Below are 24,419 nucleotides of genomic sequence, written 5' to 3' on the forward strand. Positions count from 1 at the left end.
CTCAACGTCGTCCTCACCCAGCTGATGAAACCTCCTTTTGAGCCACTGAATACCTGCCATCTGAAGTACTTGACCTGGAAGGTCATTTTCTTGGTGGCAGTTACTTCAGCTCGTAGGGTCAGTGAGCTTCAAGCCCTGGTAGCTCATGCTCCATATACCAAATTTCATCACAACAGAGTAGTGCTCCGCACCCACCCAAAGTTCCTGCCGAAGGTGGTGTCGGAGTTCCATCTTAACCAGTCAATTGTCTTGCCAACATTCTTCCCCAGGCCGCATACCCGCCCTGCTGAACGTCAGTTGCACACATTGGACTGCAAGAGAGCATTGGCCTTCTACTTGGAGCGGACACAGCCCAACAGACAGTCCGCCCAATTGTTTATTTCTTTCGACCCTAACAGGCTAGGGGTCGCTGTCGGGAAACGCACCATCTCCAATTGGCTAGCAGACTGCATTTCCTTCACTTACGCCCAGGCTGGGCTGACTCTTGAGGGTCATGTCACGGCTCATAGTGTCAGAGCCATGGCAGCGTCGGTGGCCCACTTGAAGTCAGCCACTATTGAAGAGATCTGCAAGGCTGCGACGTGGTCATCTGTCCACACATTCACATCTCATTACTGCCTCCAGCAGGATACCCGACGCGACAGTCGGTTCGGGCAGTCGGTGCTGCAGAATCTGTTTGGGGTGTAAATCCAACTCCACCCTCCAGGACCCGAATTTATTCTGGTCAGGCTGCACTCTCAGTTAGTTGTTCTTCGTAGGTCAATTTCTGTTGTTCCCTCGCCGTTGCGAGGTTCAATTGACCTGGGTTCTTGTTTTGAGTGAGCCTGAGAGCTAGGGATACCCCAGTCGTGAGAACAAGCAGCCTGCTTGTCCTCGGAGAAAGGGTATGATACATACCTGTAGCAGTTGTTCTCCGAGGACAGCAGGCTGATTGTTCTCACCTACCCTCCCTCCTCCCCTTTGGAGTTGTGTGTTTCATATTTTATTGCTTGTCATTCAACTGGCGGGAGCGGTCGCGCACGGGCGGGAAGGCGGCCGCGCATGCGCGGTGGGCGTGGCCTGCGTGCCGACCGTCCCGCGAAGCTTCTTCCGGTTGGTGGGGGCTGCCGCGGACGTCAACCCAGTCGTGAGAACAATCAGCCTGCTGTCCTCGGAGAACAACTGCTACAGGTATGTATCATACCCTTTATTTGTGAGCCCTTCAGGACAAGAAAAATACCGACTGTATCTGAACATACACCACTTCAATAGCCCTCAGGCTTGCAGGTGTCTTATATATTCAGGTACAGTCTGTATTTTTCTATACATGGAGGGCTCACAATTAAAAATGAAAAGAAAAAAATGAGATAAAGTGGTATTTGAAACTGGGTCCCTTGGTTTACAGTCCACTGCACTAACAATGAGGCTACTCCTCAAATTTGCTTTGTGCTTGGCTAAGCCTGTAATACCTGAAGCTGTCATAGAGCCTGGTATCCCTTTCCGGTTTCACTTTCAGAGGGAGGGAGGGGGACAACATCCACTGGGGGATTAAGAACGTGCTGTGCCTTAATCCTTCTAGCGGACAGCTGTTCAATCAGAGCACTTTTCTGTAACCTGGACATGCTTGTACTAGGTCTAAATAACAACGTCCTTTTTAGACATGGATGCCCCTTCCCCTTCCGTAATTGTTATTGGACGTCCATATTTTGGGCTCTCCCTAGACCTGCCCAAAACATACCCAGACCATGCCCCCTTGCTATATGGACATTCTACAGTGTTTGATGTCCATATTCTGCCTTTGTAAAATTGGGATTTGGACGTCCATACAATATGGATATCTAAATGCCAGTTTTTAGATGTCCAAAATAAGCACTATAAGCAACTTACTTCACCAGATAGACAGGGTTTAGGTCCCCTGGATGAGTCCAGTGCATTAGAAAATGCAGAGACAGCCTTGCTTTTTAAATCTTCCTCCCAGACTCAGTCTGCTCCTAGGTAAATCTGGTCTGCAAACTTCAGTTTCAGTGATGGAAATAAAGTCAGTGTTCTTAATATTGGCAAAATATCTAAGCTCCTGTGGTTACTGCTTATAACATTACTTTTAACAGCAGCCTGTGGTGTGTTTTGGAGGCAGGTTCAATCCGAAGAAGGCAAGAATTCCGATACCGGGTACCATCTGGCACAGTCCCCAAATCAGAGATTGACAGGACTGTGAGTGTCAAAGGTAAACTGGAGTAAAACATAGTTAAATAAAAATTATTTGTACAGATGTGGCACGTCATAATTTGGTTGTGTATCATGAAGTGAAATGTGCTCTGTGTTTCATCTGAATAAACGTTCACACTGGTGTGTTCATACGAGGCTTAAATGTAGACGCGCCTCATATGTGATTCATAAGGGAACATAATTCTGTACCAAAATTGTAGATCTAAGCACTCAGCATTATCAAATGTTTATGTTCGCTTCTGTGGTAAGCTTTTGAATTAATTTATTTATATTTTTACATTTTTGTAATAAAGTTAGTGCTTGTTAAAGGTGTTGACTTACCAGGATTCAAATTGCGAAGCTGTTCTCTTTTTGAGAAGAGATTCCAGTATATATGTGAATATTGGGAAGGGGAACACCCAAGGCTCGGAGAAAATACTAGGATCCAGAATGAAATTCGTAATATATTTTCCATCTGTTAGAGGAGTATGCTACAAAAAGTTATTGGAGTGTTCTATTTGTTTTCAAGCCTTTCAAGTTTGGAACTCTTTACCCAAAGATTTTAAAACTTTCTGCCCAATATTCAAAGTGATTTTAGTGGCCAGGAGAGGCTCCTGCCTGGTTAAATCACTTGTAACCATTTAAGTGGTGATATTTTGCAGCACTTAACTGGACAGTGCCACTGAATATTACCACAAACTCCCCCTGTCCCCCAGATTCTGTGGGCAGAGTCTGGGAGGAACCACGACTTAAGTTTGCAGCCATATGTCCTAACTTTACCTGGTCTGAATATTGGCCAGTACTTGGTAAAATTTCATCTTGCAGCATCAGCCTTCCTGGTGCCCCCCTCCTCCCCCATGATCTTGATCCCTTCTTCCTTTCTACTCTGAAAATGCAGAAGGGCCAACCAAGCTCCTATCCCCATAGTTCCCCCTGGGTTTATCTCATCCAAGAATTGCCCCAGTTATCCTTACTTCAACATGTGCTCTCTAGATTTTCCTAGGTGGTCGGAATCAAACAAGGCCTCTTAACCTGACTGCATCTGGTGCTTTGGAATATACCCTTTAAGCTTAAAAAAAGAAGCATGTTTTCTACTGGGTCCAGAGTATCGTCCTATAACTTTTGACTAAGAAACTGTTTTGTACGTTCTCATCTTTAATCAGGGCTTTTTTTGAGGGGGTACTTGGGGGTGCTGAGTACCGGCACCTTTTCCATTGTCTGCTAAAATTGACCCATGGACCCCAAGTTTTAATGAAAGAGCTCAGGCTCTACATACTAATTATGCCTTGTCATAGATTCTGTGACTGGTTGCAGGGGGCCTGGCTATTGTGGGGTGGGTCCCTCAGTGATCACCCCATCGCTGAAGGGAGGCCTGGCATTTGAGTACCAGCACCTTTTTCGCTAGAAAAAACACACTGTCTTTAATAGAAAGCTGTATTTTTAACCCAGATGTTCTCTTTCACAGGGCACCTATTTGGAGAGGTGATCTCAGCAGTCCTCAGTGCCGACGGCATTAACACCGTTACCAGTTTGCCGAAGCATAGCGCGGAGTCAGAGCTTATGAGAGTTGCTCCTATTTTCTATGTCTTTCATTACCTGGAAAAACTGGACAACTGGCATTTGCTTGGCCCTCAGACTTTCACTTCAAGGGTTAATATGAGAAGGAAGATGAAAGAAGGTAGGTTAAATCACTGACAAATATTCAGGTGGTCTGAAGAAGTGATAGGTGGTTTATTAACCAAGCAGGAACATAAATACTAACTTCAGAATTCGAAAATATTTCAAACTTGAGAGTTATGGAGTGGCACACTTCAACAGCAATTTTCCAAAGGGATTATCTGAAAATAGGACCTTTTGAAAATTCCTGTCCTCCCCCCCACTCTGTAGGAAAAAATACTGGGGAGAGGAGTGCTAACATTTTTTTTTCTAATTTTTTGAGTGAATGCGTTAGGGGTGGAGAGTGGGCATTCCTGCGCTAGCCAGTTAACGTATCAACATTGCCACCTGCTAAATGGTTAGCAAATGGACATTGCGTGAGCCCTTACTACCTACAAAATTGGTGGCACTAAGAGCTCATGCGGTAGTTAAAAAAAATGGCATATGGCAATTAATACAAAGTAGAAAATAGGCTATTTTAAAGCCACTGTAAAAACCACCTTAGTTCGTGGGAAAGACCTGCATAAGGGCGCACTAAGGCCATTTTTGTACTGCACCTTTATAAAAGGACCCTAAAGTGTATAAATAAATAGTATGAGGATTAATTTTGAAATTTCATCACCTGCCTTTTGCACGTTTACTCCACATACATTGCATCTGCAAAGTATACAGGATAATCTACAGCATGTAAGGAGGTTTGATTGACAGGATATGACATCATATGACAAGGCTAAAGCCGTCTACACCCAAGGAGGTTTAATTGTTTCCCTACGTAACCGCCACCATCTTGATACACTCAAAATACATTACTTTGAATGGCAACAAGCTCCGCCTACTGGCTTCAGGCCAGATAATGGGCCAAGCACACTCCCGTCATCGGCAGCTGGCTATCAGATTTTGAAAAGCCGAATCTTTTTAAAACGAGCTTGCAGCTCACAGATATGAATGTCTCACAGTCCTGTTACCTCCATGCAGAGTCTCAATATTATCCTCTTCATGTATGATACCTAATCAAGACCATTTAGATCATCACCCTGAATAATTAACCCTTCTTTTCCTTAATAAATCATTATTTACAGTAGAACGTCATACTTTTTTTTTTCCTGTCACCATAATCTCTAGGGATCATAAGCATCCTGTCTTTCAGGAACAAAGACTTCTCCTACAGTATGTGGAATGATAATGTACCCAGCACTTGGTGAGTGCAAAGGAAATGACACAAGACCGACTTCCAACTGGAGCATTATTTTATGCTTCATTTATATCTTATGTCTTGAAATCAGCTTTTAGACCTCTAAGACCCAGAATGAAAAGATCCGAGCAAAATAAATTATATTAAAAATAAAACCTGCAAAAAAAACTGGTGTATTTTGCAGTGAAAAGGCTTGCACATCTGCACTATTTTGGTCTCCCAAAAACTGCACCATTTCCCAATTTGCACCCAATCTCTGCTAAAATATGATTTCTCTTCTGCTGTTATGAAACTGTGCAAGTTTCAGTATTGTACAAGGTAAAAACCTGGGCAAAAACAACTGTTGGTTTTGCCTAGGCTTTTACCTTGTATAATACTGAAACTTGCACGGTTGTTTGAAAAAAAAAAAACAAACAAACCTAGAAATTGCACAAATTGCATGGCCCAGTCCTTAGCTCTGGTCTTAATGGTTTAGCCTGAAGCATCTTTTGGACTTTGCATAAACAATCTGATTCAATTCAATTCTTGTGCACCGCTAATATCCCTTTTCCAGGGTTCAGTGTGGGGTTTATATTGTAGGTGAGACAAAAGCAGATAATGTTAGTGTGAGGTATGAGAAACATTAAAGGCCATTGGTGTAATGCATGAGACTAAAAACATTTAAAGGAAAGGATAATGGATAATACTAGGAAGTAGAAATTGTGATGGATTACTATGAAGCAGTCTTTGGGAAAAGAAAGGTTTTTAGCCTCTTCCTGAAGTTGCGGTAGCTGTTTTCTATTCTGATGGGAATAGGTAGAGTTCCATATTTTGACTCTAAGTACAAGGAATAGAGAGCTGAAAATCATCTGCTTTTGAATTGTCTTTTGAAATGGTGATGCTAGCATTAGTTGTTGTTTCCGTCTGTAAGACTGGGCCAGATATAGTGAAGCAGTCTTAATCAGCAGTTCAGAGGTGAAGCCCTGTAACATTTGAAAAACTAAACAAGCAGCTTTGAACCTGAGTCTTTCTGCTGTGGGAAGCCAGTGCAGTTTGTTTAGATGAGTTGAAACAGTAGTATATCCATTCAATCTGTATATTAGTCTAGCAGCTGTGTTCTGTATGATTTGCAGTTGTTTTCTGATATTGACACTTAATACCAAGATCCATACCGGGCGTTGTCGTCCTAATGTTATTTCAGGTTAACAGCATTTGCCTTAAGAATTTTTGGACAAGTTCACAGACATGTTCCTCTGGATGAAATGGCCATCTGTAACTCCATACTCTGGCTGATTGATGCCTGTCAAATGAAAGATGGATCTTTCATGGAGCATTCCAGTTATAACCCAGTAAAGCTACAGGTAGGATACCTAATCCAAATCATTCAACACTGTCCCCCAGGCTATATATAGGTTGCCCAAAGTTAGATGCTCAATTTTGGCATGGATTGCAGATCCGCGCACAAAGTAATTGACTAAATTGATGATAACAACCAATTATTGGAGTTAAGCATTTAATTGGCAGTAATTAGGAGGTATGCGCGGATCTGCCCTACACCTTATTCTATAACATGTGCACCTTAATCTCACAGTGTGCAAGTCTAAACGGGGCATAGCCATGGGAGAAGCATGGGTGAGTTAGGGGCGCTCCCAGAATTTAGGGATGGTGTTCTAGAATACCTGCATTTTCACGCCTAACTTCCATTGGCTAGGCGCAAACATTTACAGCAGTCTTTGGCAGGCATAAATGCTTGCGCCCAAAGTAAGGTGCGAAATATGCACTAAGGGACCCTTTTACTAAAGGGTTGCTGCATGGCAACCCAGACCTACCATTGGCCCAACGCGGGCACTGGCGGTAGTTCCACCCCCAGCGTGTGGCATTTCCGGCACTAGCGGAAATATTTGAAAAATATTTCCGTGGGGGGTTACCCTGGGGTAATTGGATAGCGCTGTGCGCCGCCTGGTTACTGTGGGGTTAGTGCGGGAACCCTTAGCACCACCTCAATGGGTGGCAGTAAATGCGCTCCACAAAATGGCTGCGCAGCAAGTGCAAACTTACTCCATGGCCATTTCTTTTTGGGGCTTTTTACCCGCTGCAGTAAAAGGGGCCCCGGTGCACGGCAAACATGGCAGCTAGCACAGGGCCCATTTTACCGCAGCTTCGTAAAAGGGCCCCTAAGCTAGTATTCTATAAAGAATGCTCTGCACAAAGTGTCCTTTACAGAATACCAGCTTAGTGCGGATCATCCCGGCATTTATTGGGTCTACCCCTCTGTGTGTGTGTATATGCTTGTATTTTCCAAGCCCCTGGAAATCAGACATTAGAGACAGTTGTTTCTTTACATTCTCTTTTAGGGAACATTGCCAACAAAAGCCAAGGAGAAAGCGTTATACCTGTCAGCATTTGTTCTGATTGGGTTACATAAGGCTTATCACGTGTGCCCTACAGTGGTAAGTAATTTATGTATTATATATATGGCTAATGTTGAGATACCAGCATGTATGAATAAGTGAAGGAGAATATGAACGCACAGCAACGCGTTTCCTTTTTTTTTGGATGATATTGAAGAATCTGATGTAGACAGCGACAAAGTTGAAAATGAAACTGTGCTAATGCTAAGGAGAAGTGTGGCATCATCAATTTGGTCCAAATATGGAGGATTGACTTTAAGAAGATAAACACTAAATTGAACAGTGCTGGTTCCAATTAGTTGGAGCGAATATTGGTGGATTAAGCTAAGAACAAATGTAGTTAACCTCTATAGATATTAGTGTGAATGAAGATAAAAATGAAAGTGTGTAGCGTTATTGTAAGACAGTATTAGGAATGCAAACTGTTGCCTTCATTAGAGATGGAAAATAAAAGTTTTTTTATAATTGTGAATAAATGAGATGGAATGAATGTGATATGAATGTTGATATGTCTAAATGGTTTTAATATGGAAGCAGCTTTGAATGGAAAGATGGTTATAGGTATACATATTAAAATAAAGATTAATAAAGATTGTGATAAATAAATCAATGGTTGTTTGAAAAAAGTGTATAATACAACTAATTATTGGAGATTGCACCCATCGTAGAATAGTGGTTAGTTAAATTTACACACTGGGATTTACGCTACGTTTTTGTTGGTAGATTTAGGCACTGAAATATTAACTAATCATATTCTATAATCGGTGTCTAAATCTAGGCACTGATTACAGAATACACTTAGTTGGCCCTGATTTCAGTGTCGATTTTTTTAGGTGCCATATCTAGAATCTCCCCCATAGCAGCTAACCTGCTATATCATGTGAAATAACCAGTTACCCACAAATACTCAGTGCTTTGCCGGCTAATTTTAGCGGCCAAATAGGACTGCCTAAATGGCAGTCCTATCTTTGGCTGCTATAAACTTAACCAGCCAGTGCTGAATATTAATTTGGCCAGTTAAGTTTAAACCATTTGAAAAAATGGATATTCAATGCCGGTCACCGGAAACGGCCTGGCATTGAATTTCTGGTCTCAGCACTGATCGCGAGACTTAGCTGTCCTGCCTCCCATAGGCTGAATATCGGCCAGATCATAGTTAGTTTGTCCATCCAAATCATGAAAGTGGAAATGAAATGTAGAACTGCTTATCTACAGAAGTACATAAGTATTGCCATACTAGGACAGACCGAAGGTCCATCAAACCCAGCATCCTGTTTCCAACAGTGGCCAATCCAGGTCACAAGTACCTGGCAAAATCTCAAAACACTATAATACATTTTATGCTGCTTATCATAACCCCTGAATATTCCTCTTGTAGTGTTCAGCTTAAGTCTTTGAGGGGGGGGAGGGGGTAATATTGAAAGCGTTGCTGTGAGTAAAAATGTATTATGCATAGAAATGGGCTTTTATAATACTGCCTTCCCAATATGCATGTAAACCTGTGTGCATATCGCCTGTATGGGGGTAATTTTATATATTATATATACTCAAATATAAATCCATCTGAATATAAACCGAGATAACATTTTTCCGGTAAAAATAGGGGGAAAATGTTAACTTGAGTATAAATCAAGGGGCTGATATTCAGCCGGTGGGAGGCAGCCTGCATAAGTGCCGCACTCAGCGCTGACCATGGATATTCAATGCCGGTGACCGGCATTAAATATCCATTTTTTATTTTGAGCTGCGCTAACTTAACGAGCTAAGTGAATAATCAGCGCTGGCTTGTTAAGTAAATAGCTGGCTGCTATTTATATGGTCCAATTTGCCCGCTAAACTTAGCCGGTCAGTGCTGAATATTGGGCACTCACTGCATATATTCAGCAGAGATAATCAGCTATCTCGCACTGAATATTTGCAGTTAGTCTTCTAATGTGTCTGTCACACATAATCTTTACTCTACCATAACCTCACTCTGTATTTGTTCATACCGGTATTGGTGATCGCCGCTACGGTACTATGTAAACCACATTGAGCCTGCAAATAGGTGGGAAAATATGGGATACAAATGCAACAAATAAATAAATAAATAAATAAATAAAAATAAATGCTGTTTAATCGGCATGGAGCTATTTCTGGCTGGTTAAAAAGCACTGAATATTGGGGGCAAGGGTTTACACATGTGCACAGGTATCAAGTTATCTCCAAAGTGTGGAATTATTTAATTGGAAGCCACAGCAAACAGAACAGTATTGAGATGAACCAGATCAAACTGCCTTCTGGATGTAATACAGAAGGTCTTTACTGAGAGATTTGAGTACAAGGATTGGATTATGGACTGGTTTTTAATTTTATATACGGGCTCTTATTTCAGCAAATCAAAGATGCTATGAATCGGGCTGAGGAGTACGTAGCCAGCGCCGTGGAGAGTGCTCACAGCACATTCACATTAGCGATAGCTACCTATGCTTTAGCACTCGGTGACCCCTCACGGCCAGCTGCTCGCTCTGCTTTTTTGGCACTGAAGAAAGAAGCTCTTGTGAAAGATACAGGTCAGTAATTGTTTCCCCTGATACAAATGATCAGGCAGAGTAATGTTCATAATTCCATCAACTCTTAACATGGGAGTTAAAAATGTAATTGATTGTTGTCGTCTCCACCCCAAGGCCTCCGGAGTTATGATTATGAGGCAGGCTGGTCATTACCTGAGCAATAAGGCACAAGCAGGGCTACACTGTTGGTTGACGTCAACAGGCTCAAGTTTACCAACAAACCCGAGGCTTCTCCAGACACCTGAACATCGCCATCTTCCATTACAGCTCTCATACTCAAATGTCTTACTGTGATTATAAATGTGAAACGAAACAGTCAGAACAAGGGTGACAAAGGAAAAATTGAACTCTTGTGAGTCCAATAGTTATATGAAGAGTCCATCGGAAGAAAGCAGCAAGAAATAGAATATCATCAGTATCACTTTAGATGTAGCTTTATATCAACATACATTCAACTAAAGACTCCTGAGGAAGGCCTTCGGGCCAAAACACGACTTGTGTCAAGTCTTTGGATGTTGCAATAAAAGGTGTTATTTTGGACATCGTCTGCTGCCCTTTCCTTTGTCACCCTTGTCCTGACTTGTTTGTGGATTTACAAGAGTTACTGTTCTTCTGTTTTTCTGCCTTATAAATGTAAAACATCATATTTAAATGTTTGGACTTTGTTTAAAAAATGTACCTTCTGGACTACCTCTCCCTTGAAGAATTAAGTAAACCTTTAAGTTTCAAGTTTATTTTCACTTATTATACCACATCATAGGCATATACCATCTCAGCGGTTCACAATACAACAAAACTGGAAAAGGAAAAGAACTACAATATGGATAGGATAATTAATTTTGTAGGTAGGAGGGGAGAAGGATCACTGCCCTGCAGCAACTGAATGCTGAAGCATACACCAATATAGCCAGAATATGAGGGAAGGTAAAATTATACAGCCTTGGGATCATAGGCATCCTTAAAAAGGAACGTCTTTAAATCCAATTTAAACCTGTCAAGGTTACATTCTAATCATAGATAAAGTGGTAGTGAATTCCAAAGTTTGGAGCCATTAATACTAAATAGCTTTTATTGAATGGTATTAAAACAAATCTGCCTAAATGATGGAACAATTAATATAATTTGAGCAGAAGAACGAAGGCTTCTAGTCGGTATACACAGTAGTATTAACCATAAATAGGGCGATTTTCCAGAGTGAGATACAGTGAGTGATTGGCAACCAGTGCTCATTCCTACTAAGTGTCATAACACCTGTGTTGATATATCTGAAGATCCATATTATCAAAATGATATGTTTTGCAAAGTAGTTAAAGATATGTGAGTTGTGTATGATGCTGGGAATAAGTTTCGGCATTTTACAACATTATAGATGTGTAAAGTTTGCTATCTAAAGTCACTTCCAAAACCTTGAGTGTATCAGCCCTGTCAATTAGAACGCCAGACATAATGATGGGACCTGCAAGTGTAGGTACAACTGAACGATGAAAAACCATGATTTTGGACATTCTAGATTGAGTTTTAATTTGTGAAAGTATAACCAATACAATAAAACCTGCTTTTTGTGTGGTGGCGAATAAAAACTCAAAACACAATGATAAGAATTATAGGGCAATGAATAGAGATTAAAACAAAGAAGATAATGCCTCTGTATTGTTCCATGGTGTGACTGCAGCCCGAGTATTGTGTGAAATTTTGGTCACCAAGCCCATTATCTCTCTATATAAAAAGCAACACCAACGTTCTATGAAGCCTCCAGCCGGAAGTGTGAAGGGGGCGAGATATCCGGTTTCCCTATGAGTGTCTGCCCCGCCCTCTCTGTAACACAGTCAGTGAAGGAAAACAGCAGAGCACGAAATCAAATCGCTGGCTCTGTAACAGTGAAGAACTCAGAGGGGGGAGGGGAGAGAGGCCAGAGGGCAGGGACACACACACTCCCACATGCACACAGAAGAAAACATTGCTAGCCCCCGTTTCATTTGCATCAGAAACAGGGCTTTTTTACTAGTAAACCATAAAATTCTACTGCTTTGTCACCCTGACAGATTCCAAAGGCTGGTACTAAAAACTAAGGCCTTGATATTCAGACTGTGGGAGAAGCCAGGCTGTCTCCTACGGTCAGCGTTGAACCCGAATATTCAATGCCGGGCTGTTTCCGGTGACCGGCATTGAATATTCAGTTTAAATTTGGCTGGTTCCAATATAACTGGCCAAGCCGATTTTCAGCGCTAGCCAGTCAAGTTGGAGCCAGCCAGTTATTCCACCTATTGTGGTGGCCGCCAAACTTAAGGCCCTGTTTACTAAGCCATGCTAGCATTTTTAGCACTCACTAACCGTGTAGATGCCCGTAATATTCCAATGGGCGTCTACACAGCACACTAGCACTCCTTAGTAAACAGGGCCCTTAGCTGGCTCCACAGTGAAAATCGCTGGATAGCCAGTTATATTGCGTGATATAAGCAGCTGTCTTTAAGCCTCTATCTGGCACTGAATATCACCGGATAGCCGGTTAAGTGCCGTTTTGGCAGTCAAACCGTTTTAAATAACAGGTGGTAAATAGCTATAAAAGGCAGTTTCAACTGTTTCAGCTTCGAGTGGAATGACCATGAAAAGGCAGCTCCAAAAGCTAGGCTTGACATAATTTCCAAAATAAGACTGACAGCTCTAGTTACTAAAGTGCGTTACCGTGTCGACCCTCATTGATATGTATCATTTACCTCAGATCCTATTGTATGTATTGTATTTATTCATCATATGCGTTAATAACGTAGCCGTTTTGTAGCTTTAGACTTCTATCAGATAGCTTCTCATAGAACACAACTAGGATACGGCTCTTCCCTTTATTTCTACTAACCCAGTACTATCTGGAATCGTATGAAGAGAGAGTTGGGAGATATCAACAGATATCTCCCCATGTGTAGCCTTGTTTGCAACAAATCAGATAAGAAGGGGCCACATTATTCAAGATTTTATATACTATAAAAATAACCTTAAAGTCAATCATTTGAACAATTGGAAGTTAATGCAAGATGTTAAGTATTGCACCAGTTGTAACCTTTCAAATTGATTATTAGGAAGGCCCATTTAAATGTAATTACAATAGTCCAGCCATGTTGTAATTAAGCCATATACTACTGTAATTCAGTCTTCCCCTCCCCCCCCCAAAAGGCATGTTATGGATATTCCATAAGTGGAATAAAAGCTTTCACTACTGAATTACTATGTTTCTGTATACATAGATGGGATTTAAATGTCTCTCTTAAGGTATTCACTTGTTGACTTGGGGTCAAGATGCCATCTTGTGACATATACAGTACCATTTCATGGTGGAGATCAGTGTGAGACAGAACCTTTGTCAGCCAGTGACAAAGTCTGGAGAGTTTTGTCCATTTTCAAAATTCTATTAGCATTAAAATGCCAAATTACTTGATTCAACTTTTGATGTGCTTTAATATTTTGTCTCCTCTTCTTGCATTTCCTTCCACCCTTTTCCCTCTTAATCCAACTGAACCTCATACTGAGAAAACATGATGCTCCTAGGACAGTTCTCTGAAAAATAGATAAAAAAATAAAAAATCACCCTCTTAAAACTCTTTTTCCCCTTACAGCAGTTCATCTACCCTATCTTGTCCTCTAGGTAACCCTCCCATCTACCGCTTTTGGAAAGATACGTTTACTAAAGTGGATGCCTCTACGCCAAATGCTGGCACAGCACAAATTGTGGAAACCACTGCATATGCCCTATTGACCACCTTACTGTATGGAGACCAGTCATATGCCAATCCTGTTGTCAGATGGCTGTCTGAGGAACAGAGATATGGAGGTGGCTACTTTTCAACGCAGGTAGCTTTGTAATCAAAATACTTTCTATTTTCTCTGCATTCTAACATAGTAGATGACGGCAGAAAAAGACCTGCAACTACTACTACTACTACTATTTAGCATTTCTATAGCGCTACAAGGCATACGCAGCGCTGTACAAACATAGAAGAAAGACAGTCCCTGCTCAAAGAGCTTACAATCTAATAGACAAAAAATAAATAAAGTAAGCAAATCAAATCAATTAATGTGAACGGGAAGGAAGAGAGGAGGGTAGGTGGAGGCGAGTGGTTACAAGTGGTTACGAGTCAAAAGCAATGTTAAAGAGGTGGGTTTTCAGTCTAGATTTAAAGGTGGCCAAGGATGGGGCAAGACGTAGGGGCTCAGGAAGTTTATTCCAGGCGTAGGGTGCAGCGAGATAGAAGGCGCGAAGTCTGGAGTTGGCAGTAGTGGAGAAGGGAACAGATAAGAAGGATTTATCCATGGAGCGGAGTGCACGGGAAGGGGTGTAGGGAAGGACGAGTGTGGAGAGATACTGGGGAGCAGCAGAGTGAATACATTTATAGGTTAGTAGAAGAAGTTTGAACAGGATGCGAAAACGAATAGGGAGCCAGTGAAGGGTCTTGAGGAGAGGGGTAGTATGAGTAAAGCGACCCTGGCGGAAGATGAGACGGTCCATCCAGTCTGCCCAACAAGATAAACTCATATGTGCTACTTTTTGTGTATACCCTACCTTGATTTGTACCTGTCCTTTTCAGGGCACAGACCGTATAAGTCTTCCCAGCACTATCCCCGCCTCCCACCACCAGCTCTGGCACAGACCGTATAAGTCTGCCCAGCACTATCCCCGCCTCCCAACCACCAGTCCCGCCTCCCACCACCGGCTCTGGCACAGACCGTATAAGTCTGCCCAGCACTATCCCCGCCTCCCAACCACTATCCCTGCCTCCCACCACCGGCTCTGGCACAGACTGTATAAGTCTGCCCAGCACTGTCTATCCCCGCCTCCCAACCACCAGCCCTGCCACCCAATCTCGGCTAAGCTCCTGAGGATCCATTCCTTCTGAACAGGATTCCTTTATGTTTATCCCACGCATGTTTGAATTCCATTACCGTTTTCTTTTCCACCACCTCCCATGGGAGGGCATTCCAAGCATCCACTACTCTCTCCTGCACCCTTGCTAACTACACAATACAGGTGGCAAAGGTTAGTGTCACTGCTGAATGACTAGAGTAAAGTCATGCATTTATACCAGTGGTTCTCAACCCTCTCCTCACAATATACCCAGCCAGTCAGGTTTTCAGGATACCCACAATGAATATGCATAAGACAGATCTGCTTATAGTAGAGGTAGTGCATGCAAATCTATCTCATACATATTCATTTTGTGTATCTTGAAAACTTGATTAGCTGGATGTGTCCCGAGGACTGGATTGAGAAACCCTGATTTATACCATCTGTCTCAGTGGCAGGTGCAGTGTAGACACCAGCAGAAATAACATGGTGCACAGCTGTGTCATGGGCCTCCTTGCTGGAAAAGTTTCCATTTGACATGTATGTCATTTTCAACAGAAATGCTAATAAAAATATTACACAACCCATACTCGTAAGCCAGCAAAGGAATGTCCAGAAGGGTACAAAATGCTGTCATGTACCAATAGTCAGGACACCTTCCTCTGACCGTAGAGAAAGGAGCACTTATGTTTCTCTAGCTGCTTCCTCACTCCTCTTGAAGAAGCTGAACAACATGCATTGCATGACCTTTTCCTACCCTCTACCTGAGTTTTCCTTCTTGCTGTAGTGGCTGTGGAAACAAAGTTGATACATCTGGGCTTAGACAGTTTCCACAGGGCAACTACCCTCTCCCTGCACCCTGTCAATGACCGCACCCTTAGGAGGCCTTCAGGAAATAACTACCTCTCCCATACCAACCTATCTATATATCTGAGAACTCTTGCTGTGGTATCCTTCTGTGCCCTTCTCATAAGTTACACAGTGCCTCTCGGGAATCCTTCTTCATTGGTGAAGTTCAACCCTTCAAACAATCTTGCATTGAGGATGAGAGTTATGATCCTGGGAACTCCTATCTCCTATACCTAGACAATGCAGCTTCCTTCCCTCCCCATCTCTATCTAGACCTTGGGAATGCAGCCTCTTTCCCCTCTCCATCTCTCCTTTTCCTTACCCAAGAAAATAAAAGAAAACTCTTTTGAAACCCTGCTCTCAGCACTTACAGATAGTCAGTTCATTAGTGGAGATGACAGCACCTAGTCTCTGGAAGGATACAAAGCAATGGACTTCCTGCTGAGTCTCCCTTCCTCCAGGTTCCTCTCCCAGCCTGAAACTGCTGACTGTATGCCCCATTGCCTCATGGGACTTGTAGTTTACAAGTTCTTAAAGAAAAACCTTTTTTATTCTAATTCAGTTCCTTACAGTAGCATAACTGGGGGTATTATCCCTCTCTTCCCCTCTTTCTGCCCACTACATACATGCTCTATATTATAATATATCACAAAGATCATATTTTCATTTGCTTTTAGACTTGGCTTTCTGGCAACAGTAATCCCTAAGAGGACAATCTGGTGTCACAATATATGATCTATGATCAATATTTAATCTATTCTTACTGTACACTGCCTTGAGTGAATTCCTTCAAAAAGGCGGTAAATAAATCCTAATAAATAAATAAATAAATAAATAAAATAAATATGAGAATTGATGCTGCATGCTGAGTGCTAATTCCAGTATAGCAATCCGTGAAACACTCCTAACCAGTCAGGTTTTCTGGATATCCATAATGAACATGATTTAAATAAATTTGCACACTACCTCCATTGTATGCAAATCTATCTCATGCATATTTATTGTAGTTATCCTGAAAACCTAACTGGCAAGGTGTACCTTGAGGGCTGGGTTGAGAACCCTGTGTTAGAGAATGCTAGCTTAAGTCAGAATCAATGTGCCTACATTTTGTCAACGCCCATTTATGCTATGTCAATGGCAGGCACAAATGGGCACATCTAAGTGCTGCAAGCTATGCCCATAAACTGGAGACATGCCAATCATTTTGCCATGCTTCACCCATTTATATCGCGCCCTTGCATTATAATCTAAGGCACTTACATGCTTCATTATAGAATAGTGTGTCATGCACTTACATGCTTAGGTGCCAATTTTCTTCGGTACTCGGGAATGGAATTCCAAAATGCATGGGATAAACACAAATAAATCCTGTTTGGAAGGCATGGAACTAAACAAACTTAGCGGTGTTTAGATAACACCACCAGTAATTGGGAAGCAAAGCTAGTGCTAAGCAGACTTCTACAATCTGCGTGCCAATCGTGGCTGGAGAGATTTAGATGGGCTGGAGTGGACTTCGATTACAGCTTCAGTAGTTGGAGAATAAGGCCAGTGCCGGGCAGACTTCTACAGTCTGTGCCCTGAAAATGGCAAGGACAAATCAAGATCAAATATGCATATGTAGTATCACATCATAAACTCATAACATAAGGTATCTTGTTGGACAGACTGGATGCACCATACAGGTCTTACTATGTTACATGCACTAAGTGTGCATAACTGCAATAGTCTAATTATAGAGTTACCCTGAAACCAACTGACTTGAAGGTGATACTTCACTCTATTAAGTGCAATTTTATAAAATGGTTTCCAGTATTAATTTGTTATCATTGCATTTTGGGTAGGACACAGTGAATGCTTTGGAAGCTCTGACTGAGTATGCTATTCTCAGTAAAAAGCTCGAGCTCAACATGATTGTTCGAGTTTCTTACAAGAAAGGAGGAGATTTTCAAGTCTACAGGCTAACAGAAACAAACCACCTGGCCAGACCAGCAGAGGTGAGCATGAGAACTTTCACAGGGCTGCAGGTGGCAGGTGGGGCGTAAATTCAGGGGAATTGAGCTAACTTGGCAATTCTTCATACAGTGGATAGAATTATTTTAATATTCGTAGCCCGCTGAGTGGATAAGATAACCAACCAACTTCAGCCCATTATCTATAGACAAATATTCCACTAAATCCCACCAGCAGAATGCTTGACTAAATACAGCCAGTCAAAATTTGTCTAGCTAATTTCAACTGGGTTTCCTGGCAAACCTTAAATGCATAGAACTGAATATTGGCATTAATTAGTTAAATTAAGAGGGAAAAAGACTATCAGATAGCTATTCCACCCCTACCCAGATAAAAGAAACACCAGATTCACCCTCTTCCACTTGCCTTCAACAAAAAAAAAAATTGTGCAGAGGGTTTGACAGCTCCCCTAGGATTCCCCTCTCTTCCACCAATATTTAAAAGTTTGCAAGGTGGATGACCAACAGTCCACCCATGAGGTCCTGTTCAGTCCTGGCCAAACGTAAGGTATGAATAGAGGGGGTCAGATCTCCCTATTCACCTTTCTAGTACTATTACAAATGTGTTCTTCTCTGGTCCTCCTCCCCCCCCCCCCCCCCCCCGGTCTTACCTCCTCATGTTTTTAAAGGTGGTACAGGCTTACCATCCCCCTGGCATCCATTATTCCTCTATACAGTGCTAGTGTTGCTGTCACCACAGCACTGGATAATATCAGGGGAGAGTGAGCCACAAGCATCTGTCCTTTGGGCATTCAGCTCCTACAGCTCAAGTAATAAAATGCCACCAGGGATATTGTCAGAGCAATTCTGGATGCCAGTAGGATGGTAAGCTTCTATCATCTTCCAGTTTAGCCTGGGGATTTATCAGGAGATTTGAAGGAGTTTGTGGTAGATCAGGAAGGTGAGAGCAGGTCTGGAGCCATTTAGTTTACTGAATCCTTGATATACCATCCTTCACAGAGCATCAGAGCAGCTTACAATAAATATTCAGAGGGAAAAGGAACTCCATCAAAATTAAGAAAAGGACAGCAAGAGAAGAGCTGGGAAGGAAGTCTAAGGTGAAGAGGTGGACTTTCAAAAGCGCACCAAAATGGGGATAGGACTGTTCAGCATGGAGATGGGGGGGGGGGGGGGGGGGGGGGGGGGGGGGCGGACATTTCAGATGGAAGGAGCTACACAAAAGAAGGCTGAACACTGGATGGACTCAAGCTGAAAGGAGCTGGCAGGAGGGAGGGAGAAGCGGAAGGTTAAGGTTTGCCTTTTTTTTTTAAGAATGGGGGTTTGGGAGAATGATCAGACTTGAATGGGTTTTTAAATAATATGAAAGGGATGGGCGGGAGGGAATCTGGCATTATTTACTTTGACTCTACTTTGAGGAAGGGTGAATCCCACTGGGGCTGTTGCAAACTTTTAAATACCAGCAGCTGGAGGGAAATCTATGGAGTGCCTGGCTGCCTCCTGAAAAGACTTTTAATATTGGCAGAGAGGAGGCTGGCAGCTCTCCTGTACAACTTGCTTCATTGACCAGGGAAGATGGGGAACTGGTGGGCCAAATTTAAGTCAGTTACATATCTCACCCTGCCACCAGCATGCCTCCATTCTGCTTCCTCCCCATTTGATTGGTTAAATCTTGTGCACAATTGTTTTGAATGCATAGATTTAGTTAGAAGGGAGGAAATATTTAACCAGAAATATTTAACTGTACCAAGTTTGCCAGCTAAATATTTTGAAAATTGACTTCTAACTACTCAAATGGGTCATCTGTGACTCCAAACCTTTCAAAATGTACTCTTGTGCTGTTTGCATTTCAATTCTGGTGAATCTGAAGTAAAAACTAATTCACTGCCATCATAGGCGCCGCCCGGTATAAGAGGCTTGGAGAGGCTAAGCCTCCCCCGTGCTGCAGCAGAATGGATCAGCTGTGGAGTCTAGCTGCTCTGAGGGGATTAAATTGTTGATTTACCTCCATCATCACAGCAGGAGCTGCAGTGAAAGCCCTTTAGCAGTTGTAGAAATTGGTTTATGGTGTATTTACCTTACTGTTGGGAAAGCAGAGGGGGGGGGGGGGGGGGGGGGGGGAGGCAGGTTGGCTGGAGGTGTCCTGGGTTGCCAGGGAGATATTTAAGGAGGATGACTTCCTGACCTGCACTGAGGACAGATAGCAGCAGAACGGATACTGGGCCAGCATGATCAGAAAAAGTCACCAGACAACAAAGGTAGAAAAAATCATTTTATTTTCATTATAGTGTTTGGAATATGTCCACTTTGAGAATCAGGTGCTCAACATTAAAAGTTTATATTTATTTACTTATTTATGGCATTTTATCCCACATTAAACATGAATTAGGGTGTTTTGTGACTCTACATGAGAATTGTGATGATATGATCACTTGTTTCATATTGTTGACGGTCTGCATTTTCCGTATGGGTGGTATATTGGTGTATTAGGTTCTGCCCAGTGTAATATTTATGGTACAGTAAGGTTCTGAGTGTGTTTTTGGCAAAGTTGTGCATAGTGTTTTGCAGTTGAGCGACTGTGGTTAGAATATGCTTTGAGCAACCACTTTATTCTTTGACATATGATACATATCTAATATCTAAATTTAATAAAAGGTATTAATTGTGACTTTTATTTTTATTTATTTATTTTTTCTGCGTGTTATCAGACAATTATGGATTTAAGCTCCCCCCTGGCCCCACCCCTAACCCCGCCCCCTTTGCCTCCCCAAACAGTTGGGCCACCGACCGCCTATGACTGCCGTCTAAAGGGTATTCCTATCAGAGTGGCTTTTGAATATCCATTACAGTTTACACCCAAAAAGAGCACACACATTTTATTTTTATTTATTTAGATTTTATTCACACCTTTTTCAGTAGTAGCTCAAGGTGAGTTACATTCAGGTATTCTGGATATTTCTCTGTTCAAGGATCTAACTTTTGCATTTAAATGAAGTATGATTGTTAATGTCATGCATAGAAATAAAGGTCAACAGGTAAGTTGTAGGTGAGACCTTCTGTCAGTCTATAAGTAGAGCTTAACATATATTTAAAATAATTTTTTAACTTTGCCATGCTTTCACTCTGTTATTATCTAGTACCCCAAAGAATGTTTTTCTCATAACATTTGTTGTTTTTTCCCTATTGGTGCTTTTTATTTTTCATGAAAATTAATGTGGAATCCATGTACTTTTTCTTCAAAGTTTCTTGGTGCTTTGAATTTTGAAAATGCAAATAAAAAGTGTTTTTTTTCTTGCCTGCTTTGTTCTTCCATTTTTTAAAGCATTGTTTGTTCTGTGCTCCTGCCTGTAGGTTGCTTTGGCTGATGATGTCATTGTAAGTACAACAAGTGGGACTGGATTAGCAACGGCAAATGTAAGTTCTTCAAAAGAAAGTAAAATTCAGCAACTTGATGGTGTAGGTAGTGGTAGCTGTTCACTGTGGGCTGGGAAACTTTCTTAAAAATTGAATATCTCCTCATGGTCTTAGTCAAAATCTCTGGACAGTCCATTATTTGGGCTCTTGGTGAAGACTCTATGCTCTATATTTTTTCACCTTTGCATTTATGAATTTATTTTCCAGTGGCTATAAAACGTTTAGGTCGAGTGGGGTATATTTCTTTCAAAGAGAAATTGTAATTATAAATTCATGTGATGTAAAAACCCAAGCCAAGCTTTGCTTCCAAATTTGTCATAGCTCACTGTGCTTGCAGTAAAAGGTATGTGGCGTGATTATAGCAAGGAGAAAGAATAGCCACAAACGCCACCGAAAAGTTTCTAACTGAATTACCCCAGTACTTGTGAATGTATTGACCAGTCGAATTCACCAATACCCCTCAAGCTAGTGCAAATAAATACTTTGCAGCATGTTAGAACAATGTCTGTGATACATGTGTCTAGATATTCAGCCATTAATATGACTTGTGAATATTGCAAAATTGAGGTATCCACTGTGTAGTTTGGTTTTACTCCATTTGCCTCTCCTGCCCATGTGGGTGTGTAGGTAAGAACTGTGTACCATATCAGGAGCACCTCAGAAGAGATCTGCAGCTTCACTTTGAAGATTGACCTAAAAGCGCACGAAGGTAATTCAAATCAATTCTTGTATACTGCTAATATCCCCTTTCCAGGGTTCAGTGCGGTTTACATTCTAGGTGAGTTAAAAGCAAAAAAGTGTTAGTGTGAGGTTTGAGAAACATTAGAGACCATTGGATTAACGCACGAGACTAAAAACATTAAGCAAGGGATAATGGATGATACTAGAAGGTAGAAGTCATGATGGATTGTTATGAAGCAGTCTTTGGAAAGAGAAAGGTTTTTAGCCTCTTCCTGAAGTTGAGGTAGCTGTTTTCTATTCTGATGGGAATAGATAGAGACAGGGGCGTAGCCAGACAACAGATTTTGGGTGGGCCTAGTTAAGAAGTGGGTGGGCACCAAATGTTCTCTCCCCACCACCAAAAAAATATCTCAGCTGGCAGGAAAATGCTTCTTTCCACCTTGGCAGTCTGCAGCAGGCATGCGCTGAAAACTGAGCATGCACAGGTGCCGGTATTGTGGAGAGTAGAATTTTGTTACTATCAGGGGAAAGTCTTCAGCTGACAAAGCTTGGGATCTCCACCAGCTACCGCTAAACATGTGCTACTGTTGGGTGGGCCTGAGCCCAAAGTGGGTGGGCCCTGGCCCACCCAGGCCCACCTGTGGCTACGTCACTGCATAGAGAGTTCCATATTTTGACTCTAAGAACGGGGAATAGAGAGCTGAAAATCTTCTGATTTCTAATTGCCTTTTGGACCAGACATAGCGAAGCAGTCGATAGCATTTAAGAGGTGAAGCCCTGTAAGATTTGAAAAACTACACAAGCAGCTTTGAACCTGAGTCTTTCTGCTATGGGAAGCCAGTGCAGTTTATTTGAATGAGTTGAAACACTAGTATATCTATTCAATCTGTATATTAGTCTAGCAGCTGTGTTCTGTATGATTTGCAGATTTTCTGATATTGACACTTAATACCAAGAAATAGAATATTATACTAATCCAAGTGAGGTAGGACTAACATTTGGACTAGTAGTGCGAAGGCTTTTTGGTCGAAGAATGATCTGGCTAGACGTAGCTGGAGGAGTAGCCTAGTGGTTAGTGCAGTGGATCCTTGGGAACTGGGTTCAATTCCCACTGCAGTTCCTTGTGACTCTGGGCAAGTCATTTAACCCTCCCCAGTTACAAATAAGTACCTGTATATACTATGCCAACCACTTTGTAGTTGCAAAAACCACAGAAAGGCAGTATATGGGAAGTGAAGGTGAGTGAAGAGTCAAGCAAGACCCTTAGTACTCTGGTTTCAGATTCGACTGTAAAGATTTTACCATTGGTCAAAGATATTGATGATGGGACTTCAACTCTCTGATTTCGGAACCACAGGACCTTGGATTTTTGCGCATTTAATTTCAGTTTATTGGTTAGGGCTCAAGTGCTGATAGCAGTCAAACCATTCGCATGAAGGTAATTAACATGTGAACATTATGCCTATGAACTAAAATTGAAAAGTTGCCTGATGTCTCTTTTCTGGTCTTTGCTCACTTTTAAGGAAAAGCATTGGAATACCCTATGTTGCCTACCTTTTGTCTTCAGTAAAGTATCAAAAATGCATAGCTTTTTTGTATATATGTGCTTCTGATAAACTTCCCCCACGTACAAATATGCATAGTGACGAGAACGAATGTGGTTTTGGGTGGAGCACAGGTGTTGTCTCAATTTACCTGAATACTTTGTAAAATAAGTATCCATTTTTTCTTGCGATTAAGCCTCAAAAATGTGCCCGAACTGACCAGATGACCACTGGAGGGAATCAGGGATGACCTCCCCTTACTCCCCCAGTGGTCACTAACCCCCTCCCACCCTCAAAAAAACCTTTAAAAATATTTTTTGCCAACCTCTATGCCAACTTCAAATGTCATACCCAGCTCCCTGACAGCAGTATGCAGGTCCCTGGAGCAATTTTAGTGGGTACTGCAGTGCACTTCAGGCAGGCGGACCCAGGCCCATCCCCCCTACCTGTTACACTTGTGGTGGTAAATGTGAGCCCTTCAAAATCCACCACAAATCCACTGTACCCACATGTAGGTGCCCCCCTTCACCCCTTAGGGTGCACTCAGTCTGCAGCCCCTCATTACCTCTCTACCCTCATTTCCCTTACGTTCCCGCCCGTAACCTCTGCTCACAGGACAAATCCCTCCTCTCAGTACCCTTCTCCACCACCGCCAACTCCAGGCTCCGCTCATTCTGCCTTGCCTCACCCTATGCTTGTAATAAACTTCCTGAGCCCTTACGCCAAGCCCCCTCCCTACCCATCTTCAAATCTTTGCTCAAAGCCCACCTCTTCAATGTTGCTTTTGGCACCTAACCTTTATACCTTTCAGGAAATCGAGACTGCCCCAATTTGACTGCCCCTATTTGACTGACTGTACATTTGTCCTTTAGATTGTAAGCTCCTTGAGCAGGGACTGTCCTTCTATGTTAAATTGTACAGCGCTGCGTAACCCTAGTAGCGCTTTAGAAATGTCAAGTAGTACTAGTAGTAGTATGGTAGTGTTGTACAGTTGTGGGTAGTGGGTTTTGGGGGGATCAGCACCCAAGGTAAGGGAGCTATGCACCTGGGAACAATTTCTGAAGCCCACTGCAGTGCCCCCTAGGGTACCCGGTTGGTGTCCTGGCATGTCAGTGGGACCAGTGCACTACGAATGCTGGCTCCTTCCATGACCAAATGA

At 42.2% G+C, this 24,419-nt stretch overlaps 1 protein-coding gene across 1 annotated transcript in view; it reads left to right on the top strand.

The window, feature by feature from the left end:
* C5 (complement C5) overlaps positions 1-24,419 on the top strand; it is a 157,731-nt gene that overhangs the window by 109,735 nt on the left and 23,577 nt on the right. The window contains exons 23-32 of the mRNA XM_030207569.1: positions 2,114-2,203; positions 3,650-3,862; positions 4,963-5,038; positions 6,213-6,372; positions 7,366-7,461; positions 9,797-9,974; positions 13,609-13,814; positions 17,496-17,648; positions 20,973-21,035; positions 21,663-21,744. Of these exons, the coding sequence (XP_030063429.1) occupies positions 2,114-2,203; positions 3,650-3,862; positions 4,963-5,038; positions 6,213-6,372; positions 7,366-7,461; positions 9,797-9,974; positions 13,609-13,814; positions 17,496-17,648; positions 20,973-21,035; positions 21,663-21,744 (1,317 nt within the window). The remainder of the gene's footprint in view (positions 1-2,113; positions 2,204-3,649; positions 3,863-4,962; positions 5,039-6,212; positions 6,373-7,365; positions 7,462-9,796; positions 9,975-13,608; positions 13,815-17,495; positions 17,649-20,972; positions 21,036-21,662; positions 21,745-24,419) is intronic.

This window comes from Microcaecilia unicolor, chromosome 6 (genome assembly GCF_901765095.1).
Source record: "Microcaecilia unicolor chromosome 6, aMicUni1.1, whole genome shotgun sequence".
Lineage (NCBI taxonomy): Eukaryota > Metazoa > Chordata > Amphibia > Gymnophiona > Siphonopidae > Microcaecilia > Microcaecilia unicolor.